This window comes from Chenopodium album, chromosome 24 (genome assembly GCF_948465745.1).
Source record: "Chenopodium album chromosome 24, dcCheAlbu1.1, whole genome shotgun sequence".
Taxonomy (NCBI): domain Eukaryota; kingdom Viridiplantae; phylum Streptophyta; class Magnoliopsida; order Caryophyllales; family Amaranthaceae; genus Chenopodium; species Chenopodium album.
Window position 1 is genome coordinate 32,539,245 of NC_137857.1, and position 14,386 is coordinate 32,553,630.

Here is a 14,386-nt window from a genome sequence, read left to right on the forward strand (position 1 = left end):
TCTGTTCGGTGAGGAAAGACTGAAAGATTCTAGGGGTGACAAGGTCAACATAAATATTTAGGTTTTTTTTTTTTTTTTGGGGGTTAGATGAGACTAGAATCATTTTGACTTTTTAAAGTATCACAAGAAATGGTATCGGTATAATCGTCTATTCTCATTGACTGAACTAAACTGAAATGAATATTTTATAAGAGAAGGAAATTAGAAGCTGAACTGAACTGAATTGAATTTCAACGTATGAGAACAGGCCCTAAGTCTATGACAACTTAATAGGTACTCGCATCATATTTAAAATTAAGCTCAAAAGAAATATCCAAACTTCTGAAGTTATGTTGCTAAGAAATAGAGAGATTTTATCCGAAATTGTATAGCTAGAGAATAGAGAGATTAATGTTTAATACGAAGTATGTGCCACTTTAAATTTCAGACTTTCACCTTACTCTTTAATAGTTTAATATAATTTGTGAAACTCTAATCCTGTAATATGTACTAACTCTTCAAATTGGAGTGTTACACTCAGACTAGAGTGTTACAATTTGTGAAACTCTTCAAATTGGAATAGGATTAATCCATATATTTAGGATTATAAATATGAGTTCTAATCGTGTTAGAAGATCTCATAAGATAAATATACAATATTCACAAAACATATCCTAATTATAACATAATAACATATTCCCTCCATCCCCAAATGATAGTCTCTTATTGGCAAAAATCACGGGAATTAAGAAACTTACATAAAAGTAGTAAAATTACATTGAAAAGATCAAGTTACATTGGGTATATAAAATAGTAGAGAGAGAAAGTAATAAAAGTACATTGAAAAACAAAATTTACATGGAAAAATTAATTTTGCACAAATATTGTTGCAATTGGAGGGAATTTTGATTACAAAAAAATTGATATTAATGGTAATTGAAAAAAGTTAACGAGACTATCAATTTGGGACTAAAAATAAGGACATAGAGACTATTATTTGAAGACCGAGGGATATATAACCGTATATATTCTATCAATGAGGACCATGAGGTGCGGTGCCGTCCCAAAATTATACCTACATCTACATGTGATCCTTATTTACAATGTACATCTAAAGTAGCTAGTACTGGTAATATAAAATTGGATTATTGAGCAAGAAACATACTACAAAGTACAAACAACATAACATAAATTATAACATGCCTTGAATGATGGTCTTTCGATTGCTGAGGATCTAATGGTTAAGAAGGTGATTGTGGAAACTGATGCCAAGGTGCTTAGAGATATGCTCATGACAGCAGGGCCTAATCCTCACCACGAGTTAGCTGCAGCAATATGTGATGTTGCTACTGTTCTTTCCAAGTTTGAAGTGGCGGTGACTCATATTCCAAGGGAGGCTAATGAATTAGCTCATCGACTTGCTGTTTTTGGAAGGGAAATGGCAGTTGGGTATAAAACTCACTACTTAGTTCCTGATTGCGTTTCTGAGCTGTATGAGGCAGAAAAGGAGCGTGTTGCAGCAACAGCAGTTGATCACTAATCATGTGGATGCTCTTCTCTTAGTCTTGGATGTCTACAGCTTTTGGTTTGGGTTGGAATTATGGCTGATTATAACGGTTAGTCTCTTGGTGGCAGGAAGCTTTTGTGTTCTCTACTGCTGTACATATAGCTCATTGTAGGAGCTTTAACTCGGATGTATTTAAAGCCTATTGCATAGGCGTTTTTTGTTGCAACATCGATCTTCATTGTAATCACTATGAGATGTTTATTGTAAATATTAAGGCTATAGCCTTTTAATCTATATATCTACTAGTTATGTTAAAAAAAAAAAACATAACATAAATTATACATTTGTCCTCCAACGGACACAATACAACCAATTTTGCTAATTTTTCATGTTGGATAATACTTGGTAATTGATGATGCATTTTAGTAAGGGAATTCAATTGACACACTAACACACATTAACTTCTTCTTCTTTTTTTTTTTTTTTGACAGGACACACATTAACTTCTAAGCGTTCTACTTGATGTACGAACTACATGAAGCCATGAAGCTAACTCCATCATCCCCGCACCTAATCATCAAGTGCTAATGTTTTCCCCTACGCTAAGTACAATACGCACATAAATTTCAATGCAAAGTAGTGTCATTAAATTATGCATACTTAGTACTCCATACTTCATAATGGTTAATACTTACATTACGCATATGGGATAAGGTGGCCTAAATTCGACCCCATTAAGGCTTAAACCCACTGTATGTACGATTTGCACCCGTCCCATGACATAATGCTTTCAAGTTCAAGTACTATGTCCTAAATCCCTCGGTTGCCCTTGTTGGGCAGTAAGGCCAGTAACAAACTAACAATGCTCGAAAAGCCCAATCTAAATGGACCAACAATTACAACTACAACTACTCGTACTCAGCAGTTGCTTAGCTTACCAGTAACCACACATAATAGCAACAAATAGTGATTCATCGATTATCCCGCGCTCTCAACAATTTGAATTTACCCGACAACAAACTGCTACTTGTCAAAAAGTCTCATTCCAAATATTATTAACACAAAACAAATCAAATCCTCCTATTTATCTTTCTTCTTTGTTGTTTTCCATAATTCAATTTCAAATTCAATCTACCCTAAATTTCCCCCCTTTTCTGATTATTATCTCACTTCAATTTCTCATCAATCAAATATTCAAATGTCATCCTCTGGATTTCGAAAAGCTGCTTCTCGTTACAATTCATTCGATTCCCAAACTTCACCATCATCATCCGCTGAATTCAATTCAAACCCTAAATCATTCCTCCCCAAAAATCAACTTCCCAAAAACAATGCAATTACCAAGCTTAATTCCACCAAACCCGACCATAATTTCACTACTATGGTCAAGAAATTCATGGAGAAAAGATCAATTTCAACCTCCAAAACCAAGAACAATGGCGATCGACCGTTACCATTGATCATTCCAGCTGATTTTATAGCAGAGGATTTGAAGAAATCAGCTCGGAAAGGCTCTAATTTGAGCGCTCTTCCTAAGAAATTGTTTGGTAAAGGATCGAATTCGAGTTCGGGTTCGAGTGAGAAGAAAGTGAAGGCGTTGACTGAGGTGAAGACGAATACCAGAACATTAGCAATGGTGCTGAGGAGTGAGAGAGAGCTTCTGAGCTTAAATAAAGATCAGGAAACTCAGATTTCTGACCTCAAATCTTTGCTCCAAGAACGCAATCTTGAAGTAATTATCACTTCCTCCTGTTTTTTATTTGATTATATGCATGTTGGTTTTAGTTAATAGAGAGTGATAAAGGATAGTGATTTAAACGAGATTTGATTTCATGTTTTGGGTACAGGGTACTACTACGAGCTCCTTTTAGACTTTAACCAACTAAGTCGGTTAACATTAGTCTTTTATTAATATATTATTGTAAATGTGTTTTGATAGGTGATTTGAATTTTTAGACAATGTTAATTTGGATGAAATATGCTAATTCCATGTTATTTGACAATTTTCCCTTTATTGGATACCATAAAAAGTTTACTTTTTTGATTTTTTTTTTTTCTTTTGGCTTAACTGACTATGTGCTGTTAGTTTTAGTGTAAAGTGAACCACAAAGGGTAGTGAACTAGTGACCTTTGCATGTTATGTGATACTGAAAGATAAAATCAACAAGCTTTAGAAAATTTTGACTTACTATGTGCGAGTCTCTCAAGGCTTTAACCGACTTAGATAGTTTTGATCTGATATTTGAATCTTGAATCAATATAATACTCCGTAACAAGTTTGAACGGAATGGATTGCATCCCTTAATTATTATACTTGTATGTGTAGTAGCTTTTGACTACACGGAATAATCACTCTTGATTCATGTAGCCGATCCCACTTATGGTATTAAGGCTTTAATTGATTGATTGATTATGTGTAGTAGCTTTTATGGATTTCATTATTTTACTGGTATGTTTAGTTTGCAAAAGTAAGTAGGTTTGTGGCCTGGGCTATAAGGTGTTCATATTGTTTGCTTCAATTATTATAGGTAGAGAAGTTAAAAAATTTGTGCTTAAAACAAAGGGAAGAAATAAAGGCACTGAAAAGTGCCATCTTATTTCCGGAAGAGATGAATTCTCAACTTGAAGAGCTTTTACAGAAACAAGGCTCTGAACTCAAGCAAGCTAAGCAAGTCATTCCAACTCTTCAGAGGCAGATTTCTTCACTCACGGGTCAGTTACAATGCCTTTCAGAAGACCTTGCAGAGGTATCGTTTCGACAATCATTGCTTCGATGATTCCTAATCGTTTTAATGCTTTTAGTGTTCATTGTTGTTTGAAGGACACTCAGGAGTCATGGTGATCCTTATACCTTAACTGTCTAAGTTTGCTTTTATATTAAAGTTTGATAGATGTTACTAATCTTACTATGACACTTGCAACTGTTGCAAATTGGATATTATGTGTTACAATTGGGGGGAATATTACTAATGCACCTGTTGCAAATTGGATTCTATCTTTTGTATCACGTTCTTTAGATCCCAAGGGGTTAGTATAAAATAAAATTGCAGTGGAAAGTCTGCCTTTGGGCTTATGCATAATAATTTGTTGATAACACAAACATTCTGAAGCCCCAATATTAGTGAGCTTTCAGAACTTTGTATCCTATATTTTGGAAGTATACATTAGTAAATATTTTATATAAGCTTTGTTTACTGTCTTAATATTTTCATACACAATTGAGATTAGTAGATATTGTTGCGAATACAGGTGAAGGCAGTGAAGTATACAGGCAATTCATGCATTGATGGTAATTTTAGCTCACCAAGGACACCGATATATGATCAAGAAGAGGCTGCTAATTCCCTGGTATGTAAAAGCATTTCACGATCAAGCTACATTATTATTATTATTTCTGATCAAAACCTTAATACATAGACAAATAGACTGGAGTCAGGTAACTGTCATTCTAAATGCTTGCGATTGCCCTGGGTCATGCATTTTAAGGTTAACCACCAGACGAAATATAGTGAAAAAAGTGCTCCATATCTAGCAAAATAGTCAAATGAGTCTTAAACTGTGAGAATTGAGATACAGTACAACTTTAAATTTGGATCCTCCTCTTTGGGAATATACCTTGTTGTTTAAGTGCTATAGTGAAACACTGATTTCAGGATTTCAGCGATGATGATCCAACAACTCCTGATAGTCCAGTTGACATGCTGCTGAACGATGTAAACCCTTGCTTGACACCTTGCTATTCAAAGATGAAATCGAAGGTATGTGTTCCACCTTTACCTCAGTTCAAGGTGTGTTGTAAATGTTTTGTTTCTAAATGGGAACATTTATTCATTTCAATGTTGATATTATAGGAGTTTGGGGTGATGAGGTGTGATTATATTGAAGAGGAGACTTATGAAGTGAACCAGGAAGCTAATAAACTGTCAAGAAGTTCTGATCATTATAGAGGTTTGAGACCAGGAAACAACACAACTCGTGCAAATTTTCGCAGGTCTGATGAAAATAGATACAGATACGGAAAGAGAATGGACCATCAAGCTATCTGAATCATTTATGTAACCTTCTATCAATTCTGTTTTCATTATTATTTGCTGTTGATCAGTTCAGTGTTGAATAATTTTGTCTGAAGTTGAGAGCTTGGACAACTATCCTCTATGTAATTGTCTGATTGTTGTCTATTATGCATCTCCAAGATATTGGTGAGGACGGTAAGTACACTATGAACCACCCAGATTCCGGATACAAGATGGTGTAACGGTCGCCTCAAGGCCTCCAACATTGAAAGGCTCTATTTGTTTACTGTTTATAAAAAAGTGGATAAAGTGAATAACAGAAACTCTGCTTCAAATCATCCTCCTTGATTTCAAGCTTCATATTCCAGCCACTAGTCAATTTGCAAACTACACAACAAGTATAATCCTTTCTTTTCCAATTCCTTTTTCCTTTCGCTGATCTAATGTCTTGATTTGGATTGTCATCTTTATTTTGCATATCGTTATCATGATCATTAGCAGCCATATCAAGATTTATTAATTGATGAATAATTGTTTCTTGACTTTCTTCCCTTCCTTTCCTCTGAAAACCTAATAATAATAATTTCAGTAAAACTTATATACCAGGTACTAGTTTTGTGTCCGTGTGATGCCTGGATTGGTTATTGAATTTTAAAATAAAACTTTAAACATAAAATAGAAGTATATGTTATTTGAATTTTCTACTTATGGATTGTCTAAAGTTGTGATTTTTTTTCATCAATATTGGTATTTTGTAGATAATAAAATTCTAAACAAAAAGTATTATAGAAAACAAAACTCTGATCTAAAATACTATTTTGTCCCATTAATCTATCCAAATATCCTGTCCAAAAAAAAATCTTTCCAAATATTATTGAAAATAAAACTCTAAAATAACTTTTTTATCCTAATGAATCTATCCTACTTTTATCTTATTCTAAAAATTAAAAAAAAATCATACATGTCATATTAATAATTAATTGGCGCCTACATGGGACGACACTTGGGAAAATTGGTTTGTATCCATGGATAAAAATTGGGAAATATTATCCATATACATCCTAGGCAAGTTTTTTTTGAGAGGATACATAACCTTTTTTTTTTTTTTTTTTTTTTTTTTTTTTTTTTTTTTGAGAAAAGAGGATATATAAACCTTGTTTGTATTTGAATTGGTAAAATCTTCACTTTACAAAAAAAATAATAATAATAATAAATAAAAAAAAATAATAAAAAAAAAAACTCTAAACTTATTATATATCATTATTATAAATTATAAATATGAACAATTCTATCTTAAGTTCTTAACTTCCATCTATTCTAGCAAAAAAGATTAGAGATTTAGCTCTAATAAAGTGAAATTCTTAGGATAAATTGAAATACAAATCTTAATTGAAATATTGAAGATGGTGCATTTTTAAGGGAGGAGAGAGTAGATGATAGAAAATATGAAAGCATGAGAGCATAAGTGTTTTGATTTCCTTCAATAAGCACAAAGATTCAAGTGAAAAATGATTGCACATAATGGCAAAATACAAAACCTACTTTGAAACTTGTAACAATATTTCCATCATCAAGAGCAAAAACTTTAATTACACAAGATAAGGCTTAAGCTTTACCATAGCTATTCCTATATTATTTTAGTACTAGAGAGAATTACATTTTCCACATCGAAAAATGCTTTCCAGTCACAATTACATTGATAAAAACTACACCTGAAACAAGCCATAATATATATATGTATACACATTCCTATTCTACTCGCCTACCACCTTGTATTGCTCTTCCCTTTGTTCCCTCCATATAAGCGAAAGAGGCTATAAGCTGAGATGCCAGAGAGAATCACCGTGCAAAGACTAACCACCACAGAACTTGCTAATCCTTCGGCAATTTGGTTACAAAACTTAGGATAAAAACCACAAGTCTTCATCCATTGTAGTTCTGCTTGTCCAAACTTTCCGATCACAGATGACTGTACAGCTGCTGCTACTGCTGCAAGGGTCAGATACGCCATAACCTGCACATACAAAAGTTGTGTTACTTGGCCTGTGAAAAGTACTTGTATCATATTTCAAGGGTCATACATACATGTTGGACATGTCTATTTCAAGGGCAGAGTAGGAGTAATAATTAAGTACACCAGCATACATTTAAGCTCATGAAACTGCTCATGCTTCATCAAATAAATAATTTCATGGGCCTCGGTTTCTAGTAACAAACACATTGCATTACTGGCAGTTTTGTTGACATTACAATGAAACAGAAAGATCACTTCAAGCTTACAAGATTACTGTGTATGCAATAGAGTTTGAATAGAATTCACTTCTTTTTGTTCATTCGTATTATCAGTTTTTCTGTAAACCTTTCAGGTTGAAGTCGTTTAACTCTCCTCTTCTTCCTAAACAAAGAAGATCTACTATTTATACAGAATGGCCAATGTGATAATAGGATCCATAACAGAACAACTGAGGCTCCCACCAGCAGTGTGTCTAAGCGCGGTCTATAATGCAACCTTTACCTCTAAGGCACTAACAAACTTACTAACAAATATAGAGATTCATATCGATCTACTAGTCCGTAAATGGTTCAAATCATTGGGTCGGAATGGGTCCAACCATCAATTATTTTTAAGCCTCTTGTCAACAAAATAATAACTTGTGGCCCATGAACTCTCTAATACTATACTAAGCAAACATGCATTAATCCTTTATAGAAAATGTACAATGTCTATAGTCTATTTTCTCAATGGACCCTCAAATCGTACATAATGCTAGGTGTCAGTACACTTTATGATACTTCTTTAATGGTGATGGAGTTTGCATTACTTAAAGAAACTAAGGGACCAGTAAGCTAGACAAGATAGGTTATGAATTCATCCTAAGGAAACTTAAATGTCTGGCCCACTAAATCATCCCAATTAATAGATAGCACACAAATTCTACATCATTTTGTACATTGGATTAGAAAAATGTTTACTTAATCTTGAGGATTACCAATTTAACAAGATCATAAACATACTTTCTACTTGACTTATATTACTTATTCAATATTATCTGTCACTTGATATATCAACGCTCCATTAATTGTAAAATTAAAGTATCAATACCACATTATATGTCAATTTTGCAATAATTCAAATTGTAACAACCAAAGCAGTTACAACCAACCAGTTTCTTAACCAAAAGTCACTATTTCTTACATAAAGAAATCATTTACTCCGTATCATAGAAATTCTACTAAGAAAAACCAATTTAACATAACCTTATAATAACTAAAAAAATACAAAATAAATGCAAAGCATAACACAAATGAAAAAATCAAAATACCTGATCACCAGAGAAAATGACCCAAGCTAGAGGTTTGCTAAAGAGAACACTTCCTCTAATCACTCCCAAAACACACCTCACTAGTTGCACCAATGAATAAGCAGCAACTATACCATTAGCTATCACCAAGAACCTGATTACCAAATTAAATTAACAACATCAATATTTGTACAAACTACAAAGATATATACTTGTACAACATAAATATACATAAAAACATTCTAAGGGTAAAAATATAGATTAATTTCAGTAATAACTTCTTAAGAATCAAGTGAGAGCTCAATGGTGGAACTTCGGCCCCAGGTTCGATTCTACTTACATTAGAATAATGTAAGTAGAATCGAACCCGAGGCTCGGGTTCAATTAGGTTAAGTAAGTAAGTAAATCTTACACAAGGGACTTCATGTCAGTGAAAGAAGCCTTCTTAGTGATGGCAAAGATGACCTTAACCTCACTATCTAAGCCAACAAGAGCAGCAGCAGCAACACCCAACCCTAATATCAAAACCCTTAACACCAATTCTGCTAGTTTTATCCTCCTTTCAACAGCCACTTTTGCAGTGCAACTTCCATGATGAACTGCCACATTTCCAGGACTAATTCCAAAATTCATCTTCAACTTCTTTTTCACAAACAAAATTTAAAGCAACTATGTTAGAGAAGACTTAAAGCAAGAGAAGAAGAAAGTTTCAAACTTTTCTCTTATTCACAATCAACCCAATATGGATAACAAGAAAATGAACCATATTGCAAATATATATAGTCACAAATAAACATGAACACACTTAGGAACAATTATTGTGGACCCATCAAATTAAATTTGCAAATCAATATTCATCACAAATTATGTAAAAACTTAAATATAACCAAAGTACAATTAAAAATTGAAAGAGATGAATACTCACTTTTTAGAGGTGAAAAACAGATGCAATGCCTAAAGAAGTGACAAGTGGTCAAAGATGAACAATTGTGGAAGCAAGAAAGCAATAGGTGTCCTAGAAGAAATTACTCCGTAGTAACTAAGCACAGTTTAGATTGAACAATGGAAGGCCAAAATTCAATCTTTTATAAATGGAGTACAAACTGAAACAGTAAGAAATGAGGACATTAAAATTAAATTGAAGTAAAAGAAAGAGGGGTCAGAGCATTAAAGAAGGCTCAAATGAGTTGGAGCTTTCTTATGGGGAAGGACAGTTCCTCGTCCCAAGAAGAAAGTGCATTCAGAGAGAAAATTGGTAGAAACAAGTATTTATGAAGGCCCATTACTTGTTCTACTACAAATAATAAGGTAGTCTTAGCAAGTTAATGAAGTGGTGCAGTAAGACTTGTGGTTCTCTGGATTTTTCATTGTTTTTGTGTTCATTTGTTTGGGGTGGAAACTTTCTTAGTGTTACTAGGTGTTAACTGAAAAGGGTAACTAGTATAGTGATGGGTCCATGAGAGGGTTTGCTATAATAATTTCCAACCACAACAATGTGGTAATTTTTGAATTTTTTTTGTCATTGTTATTGGTTTTGTCTTTTACTTGTAAATGAACAAACAACGCTTAAAATCGAATGCAGTGATCATATGTTTTGGTTAACGTTCTTCCTTGTGTCTAGTCTCGTGATGTTTTAGATTACATTATTTGACTTATAATCAAGTATAATTATATGATACAGGTGATTGAAGAAGACATAGCATAATTTAAGATACTCTAATCTATTACATTTGGGGGGGGGGGGGGGGGGGTGTGTGTTAGATCATACCAGCGTAAGAATGTAATATACTTACTTCCTTTGTGGTAGCACCTATATGAATGTAATACACTTTCTTCCTTTGTAGCGTGGGAAAAGTTAAAATAATATCAAGATAGATCATACCAACGTAAGAATTGCTTATACACATTATGAGTTGAACATGGTACCAAATATAGGCCACCTAATCTAATGATACATCAAATACATGTACATGTCGATATATAAAAGGTTCAACTTATTGGCTATGTACCATGTGTACTCAAATTAATAATTCTAGTTTCAGGCAAACCATATTAAAATCTTCATTCATTTTTGTATAGATGCAGCTATATTTTACCATATCCTTGCTCTTAAAATGAAGTGCTAGCTTTTAATATTCGTACAATTTCTACCTGTATTATCTATGATCTATCCTAATATCATTCGTTGAACTAACAAGTTGGAGGAAGTGACTAGTGTGAGTGTTGACTGAAAGCCGAAAGAGGGAGGTGGTGAAGCACCACTATTATATTACTCGATTGTACTATAATGCGGTTGAAATAATTACTTTTGTTTTGTACTTGTACTTTGCTAAGTGCTAGTGGGAATTTGGTGGTTTGAATGAGTGTCTTTGGTGGGGACACGTGTTGAGATGATCAATATTGAACCGTTGGATCAAACATTCACCAAACACAACAATCCGACATCAAAGTGAAAAGGAGGCATATACATCCATTTTTATGTCACCCTACTAATTAAATTAATAAACAAGAGTAAGATGGATCAACTAATGATGATGATATGAAATTGTGAGCTATGAGGCCACTTTTTAACTTGCAAATTGAAAATCCAATTTTCCAACAAGAGTTCACATTGCTTGCAAATATGTTTATGCACTTTGAGTTGTAAAGATCTTAAAATTTTTCTACAAAGTAGGTGAAATTCGTTATTTTTACCTGAACTTTTTCATTAAATTATGTTCGTCAATGCAATATAGCCATCAAATTGTGACTTTTACAATCACTTGTTAAATTTAAGAATAGTGTAAAAGTAGAAGTGATTTTAATTTAAAACGCCGGCTGATATACCCTTCGCGCGATCGTGTTTTTGCACAGGATTTCTCGTTACTCATGTCAGTGCGAACACAGGTGGTGCATGGTTGTTGTCAACTCGTGCTGTCAGGTGTTGGGTTAAGTCCCGCAACAAGTGCAACCCTCATGTTTTGTTACCGACAAACGTTGAGTTTGAAACCCTAAACAGACTGCTGGTGATAAGCCGGAGGAATAGGTTAGCAAAATTCTTGACCTGCCGCCATTCATTAGTTTCGAAGAAGAATGAAAAGTGCCCTGCCCCCCTAAAAATAAAACTCAAATTGAAATTGGTGATATTGCGTACTTTAAGTGTTATATGTGGCAAAAGAAAAGTATTCAGCAAACTGAAGTAAATAAAATACAGAATGCTCCCTTAGTTCGTTTGTTATTTGTTAAATTTTTTCTTAAGTGTTGTAGTTTTACATCAATAATTATCATTCTTGTCAATCATGAGACTTCATAAGGCCTCACTTTAAATACTTTCTGAAAGTTTCATTATGCACAATTCTAAACAACCAAATCATCTATGTCTTTACATGACCGATTAATGAGTTTATATTGTTTCAAATAACACTATTTAATCCTCAAATGCATCTCTCACTAATATTTGAGTTTTTGACGCTTGGTCTCAAAATCTTCAATATTGATCTCGTGGACAATACCTTTCAGCTTTTTCACCTTTAGAAAATTTTAGACATTTTCAGACCTTGATATAGAAGAGGTTGGGATGCTTTCTACATTATCCACGAGATCCAAAGAGGCCATTAGGTGGTTTAATAAAGGATCTAGGAATTTTATGTAAATCAAGCCAGATTTTTTAAAGTAATTCATAAATTAACTTAGATCTATTTAACTTTTAGGGCTTGTACTGTTCTAATTAACTGAATTGAACTGAATATTTTATGAGAGGAAGATACTAGGAACTGAACTCAATTGAACTGAACTAAAAATAATCTGAAGAGAACAGGCCCTTAATCATTATGACAAAGAATAAGAAAGAAAGATTAAAAGATATAATTTGTTAAAAAGAAAATAAGTGTGTTGCTGGTTTTGAACCTTTAACCTACATTCAATGAGAATATGAGATGCAAGCTAAAATTAAATCAACCAAGTATCTTGCCTAATTTATTCTAGTGCAAATTAAACTTCTTTTATGTTTTTTGGATCATTGTCGTGGCCTTGGCTGGCCACATTTTGGATTCGTATTTGGGTGGCTGGAACTATCCACTTTAATTTGCTTTTAAACTATCAATTATCTTAATCATTAAGACGTCACCCTTTATTATTAACTCAAGGCAATCACAAAATGTTTATGTGATTGATAGTGGCGTATATAATTCCAAACAACATTTTATGACCCCCAGACACACTTCAAAAGTCACTTGAGCTTTCAACATAATATCTTCAAATATATGAAATTAGTCCGAAAGCGTGAATTACAACCTTTAATTTTAATTTTGGACAATTTTTACCATTTCAGAATCGAAATGAAAAGATGATGAAGTACTTCCCATTGACCCTACAAGGCCCCGAGAGTCCATTTAGGTGTTGAGTTTGTCTCTTAACTAATATAGTCAATTATGTACAGATATTGACTCATGGTCATCACAAGTTTTTAAGTGACCAACTATTGAGTTTATATGGTTTCAAATGACATTATGTATAACCCTATAATGTATCTCCAACCTTACTTGAATTTTCGATAATAATGATCTAATTGTATGAGTTTTTCGATAACAAAGTTTTCGATAATGATCTAATTGTATGAGTTTTTGATAATGATCTAATTGTGTGGATTGTAGCTTTCACTTTTAATATGTAGAATTTTAGAGAGTCCACCTGTGTAATTGGAACCGTTTACTTTGCATGTAAACTACCAATTTAACCAATTACGAACTTGTCTTTCACGTGGTTGATTCAAGACAACCATATGCCATTATGTGACCGATTATTGTGTGCAATGATGGTGGAGACGCATATGCAAAGGGGTAATTCCCCGTTTCTCTTTTTGATAAACATAGAATGTATCTCATAGGGTTAAATTTGTCTTTTTAAGTAATAAAACTAGGATAAAAATGTAATTTTGTATTTTCCTTTTTCTTTTGCACAATTTATTGTACTTTTCTTATTGTACTATTCAAGGCTTCAAGCAGCTTCTCTCCTCCATTGAAGCACCTTTCTCTCCACCATTGAAGCAGCTTTTGAGGTTAAAAAAACACCTACCCTCTAGGGTTAACAATGCCCTTTCTTTCTCCACTTTTTCTTAGGGTTTTCATAGAACTCGGCGGCGAAGCCGCCGGAAGAAACTATTTCGCCGCCGGAAACCGCCGGAAGAAACTGTCGGAAATCGCTGTCGAGATGGTGGGTTGGGGACTTGGGGTTGGTCTATGCTGTGGTGGTGGGTTGTTGTCTAATTTGGGTAACAATTTCGCCATCGTCACGTTGATAAGCGGCAGAAGAACGAAGCAGGAGATGTAAGGGAATGAGGGAGAGGAATGAGTCAGCAACCAAAAAATAAATAAAATATTAATAAAATTGCTTTTATTTACAATTCTTGCCATTTGAGAAACACCAAATGTTTCTCAAGAAGAGTGATAGATATTATTGTTAGATAATATTTGTCGGATATATTTGTATATTTTGTATCTTTATCATTCTAGATCTCCTATCGTGTTGAGGACTACTCTTGTAACTCTATATATATTGATCAATAGTACACACTCCAATTTGAGGAGTTTTCCCGAAATCTAACATGG

The 14,386-nt window shown here is 33.5% G+C and overlaps 2 protein-coding genes across 3 annotated transcripts; one reads left to right on the top strand and one right to left on the bottom strand.

The window, feature by feature from the left end:
* The first annotated feature begins 2,613 nt into the window (after positions 1-2,613).
* Positions 2,614-5,865, top strand: LOC145612441 (uncharacterized). The gene is made up of 5 exons (XM_081667810.1): positions 2,614-3,218; positions 4,015-4,233; positions 4,736-4,834; positions 5,140-5,244; positions 5,338-5,865. Exons 1-5 carry the CDS (start codon positions 2,685-2,687, stop codon positions 5,530-5,532), a joined length of 1,152 nt encoding a protein of 383 aa, XP_081523936.1. The 5' UTR covers positions 2,614-2,684; the 3' UTR covers positions 5,533-5,865.
* A 1,130-nt stretch (positions 5,866-6,995) lies between these two features.
* On the bottom strand, positions 6,996-10,179 carry LOC145612090 (CASP-like protein 2B1). Of its 2 annotated transcripts, none has more exons than XM_081667459.1 (4): positions 9,727-10,179; positions 9,214-9,440; positions 8,823-8,955; positions 6,996-7,513 (listed from the first exon to the last, which is right to left on the bottom strand). In XM_081667459.1, exons 2-4 carry the CDS (start codon positions 9,432-9,434, stop codon positions 7,262-7,264), a joined length of 606 nt encoding a protein of 201 aa, XP_081523585.1. In that variant the 5' UTR covers positions 9,435-9,440; positions 9,727-10,179; the 3' UTR covers positions 6,996-7,261. The 2 variants fall into 2 exon arrangements, with proteins under 2 accessions (XP_081523585.1, XP_081523584.1); XM_081667458.1 differs by having other exon boundaries at positions 9,214-9,443.
* Positions 10,180-14,386: the final 4,207 nt, after the last annotated feature.

What these genes read in the sequence shown, in the direction of transcription:
- LOC145612441 (XM_081667810.1), top strand. Translation starts at nt 2,685, where the DNA reads ATGTCATCCTCTGGATTTCGAAAAGCTGCTTCTCGTTACAATTCATTC. An exon ending in TCCAAGAACGCAATCTTGAA is followed by an intron (nt 3,219 to 4,014) that starts GTAATTATCACT and finishes CAATTATTATAG; the next exon opens with GTAGAGAAGTTAAAAAATTT. An exon ending in AAGAGGCTGCTAATTCCCTG is followed by an intron (nt 4,835 to 5,139) that starts GTATGTAAAAGC and finishes CACTGATTTCAG; the next exon opens with GATTTCAGCGATGATGATCC.
- LOC145612090 (XM_081667459.1), bottom strand. Translation starts at nt 9,434, where the DNA reads ATGAATTTTGGAATTAGTCCTGGAAATGTGGCAGTTCATCATGGAAGT. An exon ending in ACTGACATGAAGTCCCTTGT is followed by an intron (nt 8,956 to 9,213) that starts GTAAGATTTACT and finishes TTTGGTAATCAG; the next exon opens with GTTCTTGGTGATAGCTAATG. An exon ending in TCATTTTCTCTGGTGATCAG is followed by an intron (nt 7,514 to 8,822) that starts GTATTTTGATTT and finishes TTGTATGTGCAG; the next exon opens with GTTATGGCGTATCTGACCCT.